Source organism: Pituophis catenifer, unplaced genomic scaffold (assembly GCF_029215685.1).
Source record: "Pituophis catenifer annectens isolate HBS135680 unplaced genomic scaffold, rPitCat1.0.hap2 SCAF_1, whole genome shotgun sequence".
Taxonomy (NCBI): Eukaryota; Metazoa; Chordata; class Lepidosauria; order Squamata; family Colubridae; genus Pituophis; species Pituophis catenifer.
This window is the reverse complement of record NW_027256881.1, coordinates 231795861-231816515: the sequence shown is the minus strand read 5'-3', so window position 1 is coordinate 231816515 and position 20655 is coordinate 231795861. Positions and strand designations below refer to the sequence as shown.

Sequence of the window (20655 nt, the reverse complement as noted above, 5' to 3'; positions counted from 1 at the left end):
TCTGTCTTTTGATCTTGGAAGCAGTTAAGAGTGGTTAAAAAGTTAGAAACTTCCCCCTGCAGTTATAATAAAGAACCTTTGCTTCCTCTTAGAATCTTTGGCCTCCAAAACTAATGTGGTGCAGTGATTAAACTCTTGGACTGGGATTGGGGAGACAGATGTTCAAAAACTTTCTAAGCTGTGAAAACTCACAGAATTGGACCAATTACTTTCTCAGTCTAAACTTTCCCTGCTTACTACATCTTTGGAGTGCTGGTCAGCACCCCGGTGCAGTGTGACTTGAACTCTCTTGGGTAAAAAAAAGCAAGGGATCATTTGCAAGGACTGTTCTTGACACCTGATGAATAAAATTGTTCAGATTCACACAGACTTGGACTCATTGTGAAGGTCGTATGGAATTGAGATACAACCTTACACAGTTATCTCGGAGGAGTTCAATCTTAATATCATGAGGAAGTGGACAGGATCCCAGGAATTGTTAATGTGTCCACCTGAGTTCTAGATCCATGAGAGAAAGCTAATCCTACTAGCTCTGAAAGAGGCAACAGTTTGCCCCCCTTCTCAAAAAGTCACTGCTTGATCCAAAAGACCTGGACAAATTTTTAGGGAAGATTGACAAGAAGGTAAGCTTGCAGTTCTAAAGTAGTCTGAGAAAGCAGCAACATCGCTGGTGGTGAGAATTTTTTTTTTAACCTAGTTTCTCTTTTCTTTTTTTGAGTTGTATGGGAGCTTTCAAAAAAATGCAAAAGAGGTGTGCCATTTCTTCTGACCCCCTGAAGTCCTGCCCTGTTGCCTCATGGTGATGATGGGTGTTCTTGGAAGGGATGAAGGAACATCAGACATGTATGCCAAGAGTATGTACTCCCAGCAAGTTAACCTAGCATGAAGGTCATCCCTGGGGCCCAGCCAAAGCAAACAGGTACTTGCACTGGGCAGCAGGTAGATAGGAAGATGCTGGAGGCAAATTTAATGAAAACAACAAAGGCACCATCCATATGGCATGAGAGAAAGCAGAGGCAACCATTCCTGTATTTTATTAAGAGAACCACGTGGACAGACAATACAAAGAAATATAAATATAAAGCAGTGCTGGATATTTTTTTAAAAATTCATTTATATTTTGCCTTTATTATTTTTACAAATAACTCAAATTGACTAACATAGGGGTCCCCAACCCCCAGACCATGCCCCACTACCAGGCCTTGAGCCTTTTGGAACTGGGCTGCAGAAGTGGGTGAGCATGTGCACGCATCTCCATTCGCATGAACAGTGGGCAAACATTTGCGCTGAACCATCCCTTCTCCTTCTCCCGCTGGTTCACAAAGCTAAAAAGATTGAGGAATTTTGGACTGACCTATCCAAAACATTTTCCTCTTCCTCCACAACAACAACAACAATCCTACGAGGTGGGTTGGGCTGAGAGAGAGACACAGGCCCAAAGTCACCCAGCTGGCTTCCATAGCTAAGATGGCACTTGAACCCATTTCCTGCTTTCTAGCCTGGTCCTCTTACCAATAGACCAAACTAGCCTCTCAGGTTAGATAACGTTCAACATGCTATTGAGGAAGACCTGAAGAGCATTCAGACTATTAATAGTAGGAAACAATATCTTGACCACTGTTCTCTAGATTTTCTGGCATAATTTGATTAGAACCTTTTATGAGTCTTGTTCTTGTTGCTTGCTATATTTTAGTAGATGTCCCATCAATTCCTATAGTAAGTTTGCATTACAGTGGGTTATGGTAGATTTTTCTTAGGCATGAAATTTTGCATTATTTTAAGACAGAGCGCATACATATGCATTCAAGGACAAGATATAGATGTGAAATGCAACAGTAAAATCAATACAAAACTATTTACAATTAAAATCAATTAGCAACTCCAAACTTGGTGAAAGAGGTATCTTTTGCCATGTCCTAAATACTGAGAGAATGGGAGGTCATGACCATCACCTTGAGATAATTATCCAAAGCCTTGAAGCATCAGGGAAGAAGTGAATTCTGCATAGCAAGATAGCTAAGTTCTAGAAGGGGAGGGGGGGAAGCATCTTCAAATCCACCCTCTACTTTTTTCAGTAATCTAACGGGTTCATAGGGGAAGAGGCAGTCACAGAAATAGCCATTTAAAGATCAACTCCCATATTTAAATTGTATTCAGTAGGGGATTGGCAAACAGACCAGGAATCATAATTTCTGAACCTTATGCCAGTCAGCAGCCTGGCTGCCATATACTCTGTAATTTTCTGAGCACCAATTAAAATAAAGAAATTGACACATTTTTCACCAATTGCAATTTTACAGACACCTTTTAAGGATAGCCTGTGTATTACAGAGTGCATATATGGAAATCACTGCCAAGCACTTTATTCACATTTTAATAAAGCAAAATAGAGGGTGCAGTTCTGATTCTTTCCTTCTACCTAATAATCCATCGTTTCTAAGCTTCTGGGGCAGCAGGAAAGAATAAGCAGGGGTTTAAAACAATGCTCTGGTGCAGAGGGAGATGTTCCCAACCATCATGTGTAACATGGCAAAAGGAATAGAGGGATACAATTGTGAGCTTCAATATGAAGTCCAGGTTTTTTTTCTCCTAGATGTTCCAGGAAGACAAAGGGAAGTTCAAAACTGCATCAGCACCCCTGTCTTTGTAAAGTGATGGGTTGTATCAGCCAAAGAGTCCTTTTGCCTTCTTCCTTTTAGTCTTGACAACAGGCATTTGTGCTTTCTGGGCTTGGGAAGATGGGACCTGGGAAGAAGAGGCACTGATCAGAATTAGTAAGTCAACCAGCCAATCCAAATAAACAGGAGTAAAACCAACCAAATGTAGCCAAATAAGATTTCATCATTTGACTCTTGACTTCTACAGCTGAGACGTAGAGAATGTGTCACATTCTCTGGAATGTGAATAGCAATCAAACACCAAGCAATGGTGGCAGGTAAGACTAGTTAGAAAATAAAAATGGCACCCACACATATCAGACACAAAGATGCCTCCATAGGGTTAGAGAACCTAGAGGTTGTTGCTGACCATCATTGAACTTCACAAACATAAGCAATAGAAGAGTTTACTACTAATTCTTTCAAGAGAGCTCTTCAAGAGGATTAAGGAGCAGAGTTGACCTCATCAGGGAAAGAGGAACTATGGTTCTTCAAGTTACAACTAACCCTTTGAGGACCCCTTCCCATATGTATCTAGTGGTCATGGACCCACCACTGCTTCTTCCACATGCTGTGCAGATGACAACTGGGTCTCTGTCTGTTCTTCTGCCCCTGGCAAATCTACCGGTTCTTCTGTAGGGTCCTGAGAAGCAGCATGGTTAAGGGATCCAGAGTCTTCTGATTCTGTCAAAGGAAGAAGATAACAAACGGTGGTGCCATATAGACTAGTGCATTGGTTAAAGTATCAAGAGTATAAGAATTATAACCAGGTAAGTTATCAAGAATGTATAAAGGTACTTCAAATGAATGTTGGAAATGCAAATGTAAAGAAGGGACTTTCTATCATTTATGGTGGATAAAGCAAAGAAATATTGGAGCAGGATTTATATTCTAATACAGAAGATTCTTAAAGTGAATATAAAAATGAAACCAGAAACTTTTCTTTTGGATTTAATGGAAAAAGACTTGGGAAAAAATTGGAACTTTGATGTTATATAAGTTGACAGCAGCAAAATTACTTTACGCACACAAATGGAAGGACGCTTCAATCCCTACAATGGATGAAAGGTTGCAAAAGCTGATGGAGTTAGCAGAGATGGCTAAATTGACTGCTTTGATAAAAGAAAAAAGACACAACTACTTTTGATGGCTTCATATACAGTAGCTGTTAAATAACATTGGAGACAAACATAGTGCATTGTGGCAACACACAATGGCCAAAATGCAGAGGGAGATTCGTTTATTGTACTTCTGAGATCATCTCCACAAGTATGAAATGCAGAGTCCTCAATGTAGGCACTATCAGTGGTCAAGAGATCAATGCTCCCTGTCTCTCTTTTGCAGTAGTTCAATTGCAAAATGATAACTATGGTAGATTCTGTCCCAGAATTACCAGAACCAAGACTGTGAAGGGTTAAGATAATCAGTGTCTTGCAGAGACATCACCCTCTCAACAAGCATGAAAACAGAGGTATCTTAGGCTTGGATTGCAGAGAGGGTTCAGGCAGGGTTATCCATAACCTTTTAATTTTCAGGCCACTCCCTCATGATAGAATGGGTCAACTTGTCATGGCCAAATTGCCATAGCCAACTTGCCACAGGACATCTCACTGCAAGACAATTCAACAATTCAGTGTAATTATTTAAAATAATTTTAAAAATATTTTAATTTTTGTTGTTAATTTTGTCCCTCTTTTTGCACCCTTTCTTTAATGACTCTATTCCACCATTTCTTTGATACGAGTGTAACTCTTGTCCCACGTCCCAAGTTGTTCCATGGTGAGTTGACTGCGGCCAGTTGACCATCACGAGTTGGTGGTGGCGAGTTGGCTGTCGTGAGTTGTCCTAGATCAGGGATCTGCAACCTTAAACACTCAAAGAGCCATTTGGACCCGTTTCCCACAGCAAAGAAATCACCAGGAGCCACAAAACCTGGGTGGGCGTGGCCAACTTGATGTTACTCACTCCCACCCAGTCACATGATCTCCCATGAGTTGCTGGCTGAGGAATTCTGGGAGTTGAAGTCCACAAGTCTTAAAGTTGCCAAGTTTGGAGACCCCCGTTTTAAAGGGATGATGGCAGAGCAGACACACCCTTCCTACACTTGATCCACTCACCTGCCCGGTGCCGTTTGCAAGCAGCTCTGGCTTGTTTCTGGGTCACTGCCACATAGAGAGATTTTAGGTTAGAAGTGAACAAGCGTCCATCTCCCAGGCAGCAGGCTTGGGGCAAAGTCTGAAAAACAAAAGAGGAGATAGCGTACAGGGTGGAGACTACACACGGGATTATAGAACACAGGAAATAAGCACACTACGTTTCACCTAAACAAATGTCCTTGTTGAAACGTTGCTGGCATTGCTATAGTATCAGTGTCTATAATAAGAAGGGCAATTCAGGAGTGACTTCGCAATACGTATGCGTCAAGTTCAGGTACAGGCCCTAATTCCATGGAACATCCGTACTCCGCACGCAATGGGTGCCCTGTTATTTTTCACTTACAAGGAACTTTGGTACCCAGAGAAGGGAATTAGCATTTGGGGCGGGCAATCTTTGAAGAGGAGGCTGCCAGTCAAAGTAGAAAAAAGTGGACCAGAGAATAAACATAGAGCACTACAGTATAAAATAGCTTCTTTTGTTCACAGGTAGTCCTTGACTTACGACCGCGATTGAGCCCAATATTTCTGTTGCTAAGTGAGACAGTTAAAGTGAGTTTTTCCCAGTTTTACGACTTTTCTTGCCACAGTTGTTAAGTTAGTAACATGGTTGTTAATCTGGCTTCCCCATTAACTTTGCTTGTCAGAAGGTTGCAAAAGGGGATCACATGACCCCAGGATGCCCCGCAACTGTCATAAATACGAGTCAGTTGCTAAGCATCTGAATTTTCGACTTCTAATATAGAAATGGTACTAAAGCTTAGCTCGAAATGTGCCTAGCTCCTCCATTTTCAGAAAGAGGACTGTTGTGTTGGAAGCAGCAACTTTATAATGCCTTGGTAAGGCCACACTTGGAATACTGCATCCGGTTTTGGTCGCCACAATGTAAAAAAGATGTGGAGACTCTAGAAAGAGTGCAGAGAAGAGCAACAAAGATGATTAGGGGTCTGCAGGCTAAAACATATGAAGAACGGTTGCAGGAACTGGGTATGTCTAGTTTAATGAAGAGAAGGACTAGGGGAGACATGATAGCAGTGTTCCAATATCTGAGGGGCTGCCACAAAGAAGAGGGAGTCAAGCTATTCTCCAAAGCACCTGAGGGCAGAACAAAAAGCAATGGGTGGAAACTAATCAAAGAGAGGCAACCTAGAACTAAGGAGAAATTTCCTGACAGTTAGAACAATTAATCAGTGGAACAACTTGCCTCCAGAAGTTGTAAATGCTCCAACACTGGAAGTTTTAAAGATGATGTTGGATAACCATTTGTCTAAAGTGGTGTAGGGTTTCCTGCCTGAGCAGGGGGTTGGACTAGAAGACCTCCGAGGTCCCTTCCAATTTTTATTCTATTCTACATGTTACACACACACACACACACACACACACACACACACACCCCTCTCCACCAATACATGCTAAGAATCTGTTTTTCCCTAGCAGGACAGAAGTGTGAGAACAGGTACTCTGCTGCATCCAGGCACAGGGACCAAGGCCCTCAACCCCCACCAACCCCCACCATCCTGAATAGAGGGAACCCAGAATCCTGCTGGCTGCCCATGTTTCAAAGGTTTGCAGAGATAATGCCTCCATGTGCTGCAGCTGCTCCACACCCAAACAGGCAGGAGAACAAAGTGTAACAGATAACAGGCCAGTTCCTCTGCAAGCACTGAGGCGCTCAAGGCCAGAGTCCAAAGCTTTGCCGGTCACCCACTCCTCCCACCGCAGCCTGCAGCAGTGGCACAAGGCTCCTGGCCAGTACTATAGGGGACAGTTTAGCAGGATGGAGTGGGAAGTGAGAGTCAATCATATACTGGCATTATGATGACTCCCACCTTCTTTCCAGAGCTTTAAGAGGGACCAACTGGATTGAATATCTGAAAGTACTTTTAGCATTCCTGCTCTCCTGGTCTGGTCCCTTTTAGGATCTTTTAAACTAGAAGTGTCCAGGATTTGAACCTGGGACTTTCTGCAATGCCAAGCAGGAGCTCTGATTTTCAGCTACAAGGCCAATCTATTTATTAAATTTATATGATCTCCATCTAAATATCCAGAGCAATTTTTGCAATGCAGCTCCATGTAGAGTGTCTTATAGTAGTCCGATGAAGAAGTAACTGTTATATGTTAGCATATTCTGATCCAATGGCTCCAGGAATGGGCAGCATTCACAATGTAAGATTTGCTAGGTTGAAAATACAGTATTATGTCATGAAAAAAAAATACAGTGCATCCTGAGTCTTTAACATGTATAGTAATATTGACCATGCGGACAGATAATCTTTATCTTCTTTATCTTTTATTAGATTTGTATACCGCCCTTCTCCTTTCGGACTCAGGGCGGTGAACAACCAAAATAAAAACATTTGTACACAAAAGTTAAAATAATTTTTAAAAATAATTAAATGAAATTTGGCCCATAATTTAAAACATAATGTGTTTGTATTGCTTATTGTCCATTTATATGTGGTGATCTTGCCATTTGCATAGGATTTAATTCTTTTTTTAAAAAAATAATTTTGATGGAAGTTTTAACACAAGAGCAAAAATCAGTACACAGTCAAGTAGAGTAAGAAGGAAAAAAGAAAAACAAATGAATAAAAAAGAAAGCTAAAGTGCAAAAAAGAAAAAAGATACAAGAAAAGCAGAAAAGGAAGAAAAAAGTGGTTTCCAATATTTACAGCAGTTATAACTACAATTGTAGATCTACCTCTTTCTGTAAAGCTACATAGGGATTATTTTCTTTTCTTATTCTATTGTATCTAATCAAATCAAAACCACAAATCATGAGTCTATTTTTTTCTATTTTTCGCAAACAGCCCATAAAGCGTTTCCATTCGGCAATAAACATAGAGATTGTCTTTTCTCTAATCAAACAGGTCAATTTAGCCATCTCAGCAAGTTCAGTAGTGGGTTTCACTTAACTTCGCTACCGGTTCGGAACTGTGAGCTCCCGCGTGGTGCTTCTGCACATGCGCAGAACCTTCTGCGCATACACAGAGTGTCCATGATGACGTCCGGGTGGGTGGAGCTTCCCGCCGCTGCCACTACCGGTTTGCTTGAACCAGGGCAAACCAGTAGAAACCCACCACTGAGCAAGTTCTGTCATCTTCACCAATCCTTCCTTCTTCATAGGTGTTGCCAAAGCTTTCCTCTTTGGGCCTACAATAATCTTGCTGTAGTTATCATATATCAAAAATAGTTCCATGACTTTTCTTCCAACTGTTTATCAGTCTTGAGGAAAAGTTCTGATTTTAGTTGTATATTAATGTTTAAATTCCTCTGAAATAAAAGCATCACTCTAGGAAAAGCATTCATTTTTATCATAGAAATTCTTCCCAACAATGGCCACTGTAATTACTCCCACCAAAGCATAGCTCTATACACTTCATTCCATGGCTGAACATAATTATTTAGTACCAAATTCTTTTAAATTTTCCCACTGATGTTTCTATTCCTTTAAAGGATCCTGCAAAGCCAGTACCAGGACAGCCACAGATGTCCTTAACTTCTTTTTCAATCTGTTCTTCACATAATTTTCTCATCTTGTTTTATATCTCTCTTCAATATTTAAAGAAGTAAAAGAAGCAAGAGAGGAGACAATGGCCATTCTTGTCTTGTTGCCTTTTTTTATTTCATACCGTTTTGTTAGATCTCTGCTAAGAAGTACAGAAGTAATCCTCAATTTACAACAGTTCATTTAGTGACTGCTTGAAGTTGCAACAGCACTGAATAAAGTGATATGAGTGTTTTTCACACTTAAAACCATTGCAGCATGGTCACGTGCTAAAAATTCAGATGCTTGGCAAATGACTCATATTTAGAATGGTTGTAGTGCAGGGGTGGTATTCACTTACCTTCGCCACCGGTTCGCAAATGTAAGTGCGCGCAGGATCTTCCGCACATGCTCAGAGCGTCAAAAAAACGGGACGTGATTACATCCGGGCGGGTGGGCAGAACCTCCCGCCGCCGCCGCTACCAGTTCACCCAAATTGGATAGAACCGGCTGAATACCACCACTGTTGTAGTGTCCCAGGGACAAGTGATGACATTTTGCGACCTTCTGACAAGCAAAGTCAGTGGGAAAGCCAGATTCACTTAACAGCCCATGTTGCTAGTTTAACCACTGTAGCAATTCATTTAACAACTGTGGCAAGAAATATCATTAAAATGGAGCAAAATTCACTTAACAACTTTCTTGCTTAGCAAAGGAACTGTTGGCCTTAATTGTGATCATAAGTTGAGGACTACCTGTATTTGTACTTTATGTGGCATATAAATCAATCTTATCCATTTAATAAAATTCTCTCCAAAGTTCATATCCTCCAAAACTTTGAACAGGAAGGTCCAGTTCAAACTTTCAAGGGCCTTCTCTGTATCTATGAAAATCAATGTGACTTGTTTTTTGTTTTGTTTTTTGTTATGTTGCTAATATTGTCCATTAACTAACTTTTAGATGAAAAACAACATTGATCCTCACGTATAAATTCTTGCAAAATTATTTTCAGCCTCTCAGCCAAAATTGTTAGGATTTCAGCCATTAGTTTCTTGTTAAAAGTCAAATCTTGCCCCTCTTTAGGCATTAATGCTGTATTAGCCTCTTCCCATCTCTTTGGCCTCCTTCTTCTCTGTAAAATACAGCTCAACGTATTTTGTAAAGGCTGTGAATAATCCTCAAAACAGTAATAATAAGATCCTGGTAATCCATCTGGTCCAGGTATCTTGCCTGTTTTAATCTTTTTTTATAGCTCTGTAAGCTTCAGTTATTGTTATAGGTCCATCCATAATCTTTTTAGATTCCTCTGTAATCCTTGGTAGATTTTGTTTGGTTTTTTAAAATATTCATCTGTTTTCTCCAGATTTGTTTTCATTTAAATTGAGTCCTTACTGATGGTGTAGTGCAGGGATATCAAACTCAATTTCATTGAGGGCCGCATCAGGGTTGTGTTTGACTTTGGGAGGGCTGGGGTGGGCGTGGCCAGGGTGGGCGTGGCCAGTTTGACATCACTTGTGTCGGGAGCGCCTGTGGGGGCCCGAAAGCTCTGCCAGTGAAAACAGGCTCCTGAGCTCTGTTTTCAGCTGGGATGGTCTCCTGCAACCCTCTGCCAGTGAAAATGGAGCTTTGGGGGGGGGTGCCCGTGGCCCTCGCGAGCTCTGTTTTGAGCTAGGACGGCCTCCTGCAACCTCTGCCAGCGAAAACAGAACACATGGCCCTCCCGACCTCTGTTTTTGCTGGCAGAAGCACTACGGGCCGGTTCTTCACTGTTTCCAAGGTGGCCCCACGGGCCAGATCTATGTGGGCCGGATCCAGTCCCTGGGCCTTGAGTTTGACACTCCTAATGCAGTGAAAACGCCATGAAATCTTTTAAAACAAGATCTTCTGCAAAGCTATTCTACCTGCCCTTTCTTTCTTGGAGGCAATGGGCAGGAAAGCCTTTAAAATATTTAAAATAAAGATTTCAACAAATGTTCATTTTCTTACTAGCAATGAGAAACTGGATTGCCATACTTTATTCCACAATTTTCTTTCAATTTCTTAATCTAGTCCTCCAATTATTTGGTGGCTTTGAATCCAAGCATTAGGTTAGGAGAGTAATTTTATACTGCATTTATACTATATTTTAAGAATCTAATTATTAGCCACCCAGAGTCACATTAGTGAAATAGGCGGCCAGATAAATCATTCTAAACAAATCAAGACATTTAAAATAAAACAAAATAACTAGGCCTGACTTTGTTTTTTTTGATGGGGCATCAACTAACATCAGGTAGGTTATGTCACCTACTGAGATAAAACCAAAATATCTGCCTGGGCATAATAAAAGTTGCTTCATTTCTCCCATTGGTTTAGATTTAGTCACACTTAGTGCAGATTCAATTAATGTCATAGAAAACACAAGCCTAGAATCATAATCATCAGAAGTAAAATGTGGTCTTTTCCTTCTGATCTTCAGAAAAGACTGCAGCCTCTTTAGCAAAAATAATGCTCGTCAATTAGAAATAAATCTTTTTTTTTGCAGGAGTCAGTTGCCCCAAATAGTTAAATAACACTTGAAAATACAACACAATATATATCCATATATCCATGTGATACAACTCAATGTATCAGCAATTTCAGGGGCACTGCCCCACCTTGTTTAAATAGCATGGACTGTAACACAAACCAGCAGAACTAAAACAGCTGTGTGTGCTTTTCTACAAGCCATAAAATAACAAAATACAAAATGAGTGCAACGCAAAGAACGAGAAAAGGCCATCATTTATCCACAAGTTGTTTTTTATCCCTATAAACCTAAGATCTTGCTTGGCATGGCCAAGCTGATTTGCACCTTTACTGGCATTAGATTAGACTCTTCTGCAGAGATCAGAAACCAGAAGGATGAGAAATACAGAGAGCTTTGCTCATAGCCACTGAAGATCAACTCTCTCATTGTATCCAGGCCGCAATGAGTTGTAAACTGGCAGGTAAATGAACCCCAAAGGCTGGGCAAGAACAGCCATTAGGCAGCTGGAGATGCCAGATCAAAGGCAAAAACACAGTCATAACTCAGGGCAAAGTAAATCTCAGGGGCCTGGCCCAGAAGAAAAACCATGTAACCAGGCAAGCAATGGGGCAGGTCACTGCTGCCTTTCTTTTCTTTGCCATCCATTCAACCATCCTCAGGGATACTGGCAAGGCCTAGGCGTAAATCCCAGAGCATGTCAACCCCTCCGTCCACTTTCATAAAGTTGCTGTTCTCTATATGCTTCCTCAAATCCACTGTAAGATAATTTATAGCTTACATTTCAAAACAGAGACTTGAGACATCATTCAGGCCACTAAGATACTAGGTGCCATTTATAAATTACAATTGAGATGACATGATCAATGATACTTTGAGTTCTTTAATGTTATTGAGCTGCGTTTCTAATTTCCCCTGCAGCATAGGTTTCCATTAAAAATGCAATGTGGTAGGGCAGTGATGGCTAACCTTTTCTGGACCGGGTGTCCAATGTGCACACGAGCATGCACCCGAACCCCCAAAATGCAATGCGCACACGGGCCCCACGCATGGGCCCTGCCCCCTACACTTGTGCACCCCGCACATGCCCCACCCCCTGTGCATGCGCACGCAGCCCCCCACTCATGCTGTGCCCCCAGCACATGCTCTGCCCCCTGTGCATGTGCGGCAGAGACCCGATGACCAGCTGGTCAGTGGGACATGTGTGCACATGTGCGGCGTAGCTGAACTGGGGTGACGGCTTGCGTGCCCACAGAGAGAGCGTACCATAGGTTCGCCATCATGGTGGTAGGGTCTTTTTTTCCCTTCAAAATCCTCATTTCCCCCCCCCCCTCAAAATCTACTTGCATCTCTGCCAAGAAAAGATTTTGGAGAGACCATTTCCGGTTTTCAGTCTTTGCTGAGATAGAAAACTATCAAGCATGGGGGGGAAGGAAGGTTAAGAAGCTGAGGAAATGTGTAAGAGCACAAGTCATTCCTTTGCCCAGAGCTGCTGCCATGAGAAGATTGACGTCAGACCAAAAACTTGCATCTAGCCAAGCCTGGAGGATGACAATGCCAGTCGTGTATGTTAAGGGGTGGATATTCTGCCTATGTTATGACTACATGACAGCAAGACCAAGCGTGTATCAGATGATGGCAGTTCAAGGCTGAAGTGAGGAGGAGGAGGACATTTACAGTACGCCAGTCAGGAGCGCAATGGTTTTCAGGGTACCCGGGCAAAGATTAGTAAAGGTCCTGAAAAGTCTCTGTTCCCTTCAAGAGATAAAAACAAAACAAAACTAGATTCTAGACGTAGTGTGGTTAGACAAAAGGAGACTAAACTAAAAGGAGAGACAGACAAACAAAGATAAAGAATCTGTGGAAAAAGCTTGATCGGTCAACTCTGCATGCAAGAAGGAAGAATTGGTGCACAATTTTGGATTTCTATCAGTTCAAAATTATCACTGACCAATTCCTGAATGGAGACAGATTAGGCCTCAGGGGGCATAATGTGTAATCTGAATGTCCTGCCAATCCTTCCTAGATGCACTCAAGATAAAAACTGGGAAGGGAGGTGGAGCATGTGGAAAAATGCTCGTCCCCCTTTCATCACAAGCTTTTTTGGGGGGGGGGGTCATCCTAACATTTAAACACAATCCCTAAAACTAAATCTTGGTTCAGATTAAGTCTTGCTTCTAAACCGCATATTTTGGTACAAGTTTAAGCAGTGAAAAAAGGACAAGATCAAATAAAATTAAACAGGATTTCTTAGCCAATGGGGAACTGCAGATTGCTGAGAGTGAAGAGAAAAACTTCATAGTCCTCATCCCAAACTGATCATAGGTAGGCTACATTCTTCCTCTTCTCCCCATCTCCATCTATATCCTCCATGAGATGCAAGATTATTTTTGCTTGTTCTTTCTGGATTTTCAGTACTAGGGAAAGTGTTAGAAGTCAATGAAACCACCCTTTAATTAAAAAAAAAAGTTTTTAAAAATTCCCTTAAGTTTAGGTTCTTACAAACGGTGGTAGGTCATTCAAGTGGTCTTGTTTTTGTTTTATATTTTCCCTTTTGAGCTAGAAGATCTTTGGCAGGATAGCAGTGTTTACCTCGATAAACCTATGTTACAGATTTGTAACAAGGCTGCAATGAGGAAATAACATTGGATCCAGTTTACTTAGATTCTGAGCTGGTCATTAACACATACAGTAAACAAAACAGTGAAGGATGAAGGAACATTTTTAAAAATTTCCCATACCAAACATTTTTTTAAAGATAAGAAATCTGGTAGCAACTGTAGATAAAAAATTGTTAAGAGAAATCTGGATATTATCTTCAGCTACACCAAGACAATGTCCTTTATACCATACCAATGCTCAATCAAAGGAAGTAGCTTTTGGAAATTAAAACAAATGGACATGCATAAACAGCTGAGATAGAAAGTAACCAATATATCAGACTTGAGCATTTTATGGCTCATGAGCCACATCCAGTCCACAGTCTGTCACAATCCAATAGCAGACTGCTTTGATGGGGGGGGCGAGGTGTGGGCGACAGAGGGTGATGCATCGGTGGTAGTAGGTGGGACATCAGTGGTGGCTATCAGTGGTGATGGCCTTCCACCAAAGTCCTAGTTTTTCATATGGCCCCTCGGGAAAATTAATTGCCTCCCCCTGCAATATATGGTACTTGAAAAACTATTGCCTTGTACTTCATCTGCAATCTTGAGCATCTTCCTAGGTTCATTGTCTATCAAACAGAATAGAATAGAATAGAATAGAATAGAATAGAATAGAATAGAATAGAATAGAATAGAATAGAATAGAATAGAATAGAATAGAATAGAATAGAATAGAATAGAATAGAATTCTTTATTGGCCAAGTGTGATTGGACACACAAGGAATTTGTTTTGGTGCATACGCTGGATGGATGTTCTGGTGTAGCAGAAATATTGCCCCAAAGGTGATTTGTTCAAACTCTTCCCTTTGACTTATACTCTCTATTGGGGAGTTCTCCTCAACTCTTCAGAACTGTTGGCTGATGACTTCTACTAACCCAATCAGCACAGCTACTGGCAATAGAGGGAATATGGTATAATTGAAAAATAGTACATAATGAGGAATACAGTTTGGGAGTGGTATGGTTAGAATGTTGAGGGAACATGTTGCATCCATCTGGTGGACAAGCGATTCTAAGCCATTTGCAAACATTGTGTGAGGACAAGAGGTCTCCCTGACTGTCTACCCTAGCACTCAATATCCAGAAATCCCATTTAACTATCTGCATTTATAGAAGAGAATTTTATAAGCAGAAACAGAGTGCAGCAGATAGAAGTAGCTTTGGAGAGCCAAAGGAAAGTTTAACAGGCATGCTTAGTGGCGGTGATGGAGCACTCCCACTTTTTAAAAATAGTACCTTGTTTCCCCCAAAATAAGACATCCCCTGAAAATTTACCCAATCAGGCTTTTGAGCACATGTGCTAAAATAAGCCTTCCCCGAAAATAAGCCCTCCCCGAAAATATTTAAACACAGAGCTGGAAATCAGGTAAGACGGCAAGAGGAGCCCCATCTTGCTCCACATACCCCAAAATAATAAGACCTCTCTGAAAATAGGGCCAAGAGCTTATTTCAGGATTCAAAAAATATAAGACAGTGTCTTATTTTTGGGGAAACACAGCATAAATATGAAATGCTCGATGTTCAGGCTTATTGTAGAGTTGGAAGGGTGTTAGAGATCATATAATCCAATTCTCTGTGAATGCAGGTCTTTGCATCTCTGACTGATGGCTGTCCAGCTCCTGAACATCCTTAGCAAAGAACAGCTCACTACTTCATATGGTTGCTTGTTTCAGTAACAGCTTGTGCAGTCAAGTTTAGTTTAGTTTTAGTTTTATTAAACTTTTACACCGCCCTTCTCCCAAAGGACTCAGGGCGGTGTACAGCCAAGATAAAAACCAACAATATAAAAGTTAAAAACAATTTAAAATTATTAAATAGTTTGGCCAATAATCTAAAATAAAAAAATAAAATAACTCATCAAGAAGTTTCTCTTGACAACTGATCTGCTATTATATCTTACCTCAGCCTTCCCTTCTACTGGGGAAAAATAGCCACATCTTTTGACCATTCCTCACAGGTTGTCGTTTCCAGATCCCCTTAACCCCTTCATAGAAGTCATTAATGAAAAGGATGATGGCACAGTGCTAGGGCAGAGCCTGGGTGCCCTCCATTTGATACTTCCCTCTAAATTGAAGTGGAAACAATAGATGTGCGCTCTGGACATTTGACAAAAAAAGGCCTTGTCTGTATTCTCTGTCTGGAGGTTCCTTGTAAACTCCCACAACTATCACTTTTATTTCTCCTTTTAGTCTTACTCAAACATACTCTTTTTCTTGGAATTATTTTATCTACATAAAGCGCAACACCTCTACCTGGTCTGTTCCTTTTAAATTAGCCAAACGTGGGAATTGTGAGTTTTGTCTGCTATGTTTCAGTGATGCCTATCGTATCACATTTGTCTTATTGAGTTAAGATTTTTAGTTCCCCTGTTTATTTCCTACACTGTGCATAGTGGTAGAAATGCATTAGTGGCAGCACCTGGTCAACCTTATCTGCGGTTGGGAAGAGCCGGACCTAGTTAGTATTTGAATGGGAGGCCAACAAGTTGATTTTAAGGTTGCAGGCTAGAATGGAAAGTAAAAACAAACCAGAGAAAAGGTAATAGCAAATCACTTCTGTACCGTTGCCAAGGAAGTTATGGCTCATGAAAGAGAGTTTACTTTTATGTGATAATACTTGAAAAATTCAAGTCTACTAGGCTACACAATTTCCATCTATAGCTGGTTTTAAGAATTTTTTATATTTTGGGCAAAATGATAATTTTTTTAATATTTTAGACTGACAGTTAAGCAAGCTATTTGCTAACTGTTTTTTTAAAAAAACCCTAACAATAGCTCTCATTAACACAATAGCAACATGTTCTGCTAGATTTCAGCCTAGAGGTAATTGGAGCACACCATGAACAGGGTCATATGGACATCAAACTTCATTTCCCTCTGAAATCCAAGTCCTAATTTGAACATGAGGACAGGCCAACAATGACTACCGGATAATATGCATTTACTTTGCAGGAAATGATCTAGGAGGGACCACATCCTACATAGTAAAGTTAACTTATTGTGCTAGAAACTAGATTAATGACATTTATCTGCCCAGGAAGGAATATTTAGAAATAAAGAGATCACTTTGTTGACTAGAAGGCAAGACTAAAGAAAGGTAATTATATCTATGTTTGCATCTTAGTTGACCAAGGGTTGGCCTGCTTGGCAGACCAGCTGAAAGAAAGAAGTGGCCTTTGAAGAAAGCAAATATGGATATCCTTTTGATAAGACCTATAGCTTGCAACTATGGTCCAGGCAACAGGAGGTTCCTCACAGTTTTTTGAATGATTCCTCATTAAGATCAGTACGGTCAGAAAACTGTCTTTGAGAAAACAGTTTTATTACCAGTTCCAATCTTTCCCATACAATATATGACTATGAGAGGATACATAATCTATTTTAGATCAAGCTAAATTTACTGAGGGCCTTGGCAAGGCTTAACAGGCCTTGCTTGTACCCATGACAGCCTAGTCTGAATTTGCTCCCAAACATGAAGACAGCTTCGATTATAATGAAATGGATGACAGTAAAGAGAACTGCTAGGTTAAAGAAAGCAGGGAATAATTACAGAACATTCCCTATCTTTATTTCATATCTTAGAGTATCTACATAACTGTTAATTTATGCTCATCTCCCAAACCTCAATACCCCTCAGATTTGTTGGAGTAAAACTCTCGAGATTCACAGCCAGCATGGACAATTCTGGCTGGGAATCAATGTTTTGGAAGGGTGATATGTACACTTGCCTAGGGGGAATTCCCAATGAATTTTTATAGTCTCCAATGCATGTTGCACTAAGACTCAACTTCAGACAGTAATTTGCTCAAATAAGAATTCTCCTATCACATCTGAAGATCTTTGTCCTATAACAAATGGAGCCCTGCAACATCAGATAGAAATGGATGTTACGTTACTAATATTAAAAGGATAGGATGATGTCTCCATGATTATTATAATTTAGGTCCCAAAGCAACAGCAAGTTAGGAATGCACAACATATTTTTTTTGTGCATCTATGGCCCATTATTATTGTGGTAGGTTTCTTGGTCTCATGACTATCAAGTACTACCTGACCCATTTCTGTTTTTACAACAGAAATACCAGGTTTTTTTTGTATGGAAACCATATGTTCTATTAGTTGCAATCCCTACCCACAAATTCCTACTCTGTTATCTTTGCCGTAATCAACAGTACCTTAGTTTATAAAATCTAATTCATTTAATTACACTTCCCTTACATGGTTCCTATCTGTCCATAGCCCATAACCCTATACAGACGTATAAGAGAAGTAGCATCTCCTCATTCCACCTCCTGATTTCCAACCTGTCCTTAAAAAGTGCTTTGTGACTAGATGTCAACCAGCATCAGCCAAATTAGATGAGAGGTGGAAGTTGTGAACCAGGACATAGCCAGCATCTCCCACTCTGGCCATGAAGATAGCTCTAGAAACTCTGTAATAGATTTCGGGCAGAGTGTCTTACGGTGCCTGATTGGCAATTTCTCTGAGTCACGTGAACACAACAAGGCTATGGCCACACATGGTCTAGAAAGGGGCAGGCTTAGGACACTATTACCCAAGACAAAATCCCTCAATCTTCCTCTACCTCCATATAGTTTAACGGAAAGCCAACAACACTGGACAGTGGTTTGGGAAGGCTGAATATGCATTTGGGGGTGGGAAAGAGGAACATATTGGGAAAGAGTGCCAGGTCCAGGGACTAAGTCCCTATGTGAGTGCAATCTCTAAATCGGTCATTCCCCAGGGGTAGTCCGGACCCTTTCATTATCACACCAGGGCCTGCCAAGTGGTTACAAATATTTTCCCTGGCAAAACCCACATTCCCATTTTTTAATATATTTTTAACTGATTAGGGCAGGCTTTGAAATTACAGCCTGGGCTGTGGCGGTGCGACTGTCAGATCTACCCACATTCCCGTGGGCAACCTCAGCACATGTTCCATTGAGGGAGGGCCTGCTTAATAAATCACTCTGTGGCCAGGAGAGTGCCGGGGGTGGGGAGGAAGGGAAGCAGGGGGCCCGAGTACTGGTTCGTGGCTCAGAAGGGTGGGACCCAAGACTCAGGATTGGTAGCATCCATGCCAAGACAGAGGGAGTGAACTGAAGGGATTGTGGGACCGTCGAGGCTTTGAAACAAGAGACACTCAGCCTAAAGATTTCCTGGTTTCTTCTTAACTACTCTGGAACAATAAAGTGCCCTGGAACCATGGAGAAGACTCCTCCTCCTCCTCCTCTTCTTCCTCTTCCTCCTCCTCCTGTTCTAGTGCTTCACCTTAACTAAATCCTGCTGAAATACCATTTTTTTTGCCAATGAAATAAGAAAAACCTTGAGCATAGGTAGAGAAACTGCAGCTCTATAGATGTTGTTGAATTATACTATTTTATCTCTGGCTATAGATGAAGCTTGAGGGAAGATGTCCCTCTGCTCCCTCGGAGGGCTGCAAGTCCCCATCCCTGTGCTTGATGAAGAAGTCAGCAAGCAGGGACATTAATTTTATGAGGACAGCCTTCATGCCCCCAGTGAAATGGAAGGATAGGCAAACACAGCACGATCTTACCATGCTCATGCCCACTCCATGAATCAACCTCCTGCAGTGGGCCATGGGTTGAAGCTAGCGATGGCAGGGCTCTGTGTCGCAGACTCCAGGACCTCAATCCAGGGATGAAATCCAGCAGGTTCGGGAGAACCGGTAGCAGAAATTTTGAGCAGTTCGGAGAACCGGCGGCGGAAATTTTGAATAGTTTGGAGAACCGGCAAATACCACTTCTGGCTGGCCCCAGAGTGGGGTGGAAATGGAGATTTTGCAGTATCCTTCCCCTGCCATGCCCACCAAGCCACATCACACCCAAGTCACGCCCACAGAACCAGTAGTAAAAAAAATTGGATTTCACTACTGCCTCAATCCTTCCAATAAATACTTAATCATCTCATCTATGTATTCGCATCTTAGGTGCCAAGGATAACTTATGTTAGTAAAGGGGCAGGCTGAAAGAAAGTTAAAGAAAGTTGAAGTGCTGGCAGGATCTGTTGCCAAAAAACGAAAATGGAAGGATGTACGAAAGAGGAGAACCAGCAAACTGATTAAACAACACCTTTGAAAAGAACAAACGTGATCCCTCAGGGGAATGGAGCCGATCTGGCTTTGCTCCGCGCTATGCTTATCCCAAGTGATCAGAAGGGAAAAGGCTCATCTCAGCTGCTTTCTGCCCGATCCCGAGTCTTAGAGATTTGCCCAACAACAGGAAAACAGGTCTCAGCTTCCAGGTCATCCCAGGGACCCCACCAAAGAGGAAAGCCCCAGGAGGGTCAAGCAATGGGCTGAGGGGGGGATTGAGGGGTCATAAGCGGGGCAGCCAATGGGGCAAACAGGAAGAAGGCAGCCAGTGGAAGTGGTGTGAGTGTGTGTGTGAGTGTGTGTGTGACAGGCCAGCGTGGCCAAGTGCTGCACACAGTGTTTTCCTTTCTCCCCCATAGCCCCAAAGTTTGGAGAGTAAATGTCAGGCACATAAAGGCCAGCTCTGTGGAACGGGGAATGCAGGGTTGCTGTCCCTGTGTAACTGCCGCATAATGCATAATCAAGGCAGTCTTTCCCCACTAAGGCACCCACCTAACAACTGACGGTCTATGCTCACTCGGAGACCACAGCAGCCCTGCCCGCTGCTCAATAACCTTTTCTTTCCTCTTCGGCCTGCTGTTTTCCCCGGTTTGGGCTACAATCCTTTCTCACAGCTCTCCGTTAGGAAGAAAGGGGGTGCGGGGGAAACGACATTGTGAAGGCCCCTTGTGGAATCTTCCCCACCCTCAGATTCCCTCCCCCTCCCTTCCCGCAGTGCCCTTTTTGCCTGTTTACAAGAGCGGTGGAAGCTTTCTTCATTCTTCTGGAGCAGAGCCAAAGGAAAGGTGATGGAGTTACAGGCGCTTGGGAGAAAGGAGACCAAGGATAAGAGAACAGACCTGTAGTTTGGACCAAGGCCCAAAGCTTAGATGAATGAGTTAAGTTCCTTCTTCTGCCACATTAGTCCTGTGCAACTCCAGGTGAGCATCAAACAGCAGGAAGCGTGTTGAATAATGCTCTGATATTATTTTGTTCTTATTTTCAGTCCTGATGTCAAATTTGTATCCATTTATTCTTTTACATAAAGTTTGTTCGGTTTGCCGTATGTACAATCCAGAAGGCTAATGCTAGTAGA

General features: G+C 41.7%; 1 protein-coding gene across 1 annotated transcript in view; it reads right to left on the bottom strand.

The window, feature by feature from the left end:
• Positions 1-1029: 1029 nt before the first annotated feature.
• NHEJ1 (non-homologous end joining factor 1) overlaps positions 1030-20655 on the bottom strand; it is a 98513-nt gene continuing 78887 nt past the window's right edge. The window contains exons 6-8 of the mRNA XM_070957142.1: positions 4775-4892; positions 3211-3341; positions 1030-2745 (exon numbers count right to left, since the gene is read on the bottom strand). Of these exons, the coding sequence (XP_070813243.1) occupies positions 2665-2745; positions 3211-3341; positions 4775-4892 (330 nt within the window). The 3' untranslated portion in view covers positions 1030-2664. The remainder of the gene's footprint in view (positions 2746-3210; positions 3342-4774; positions 4893-20655) is intronic.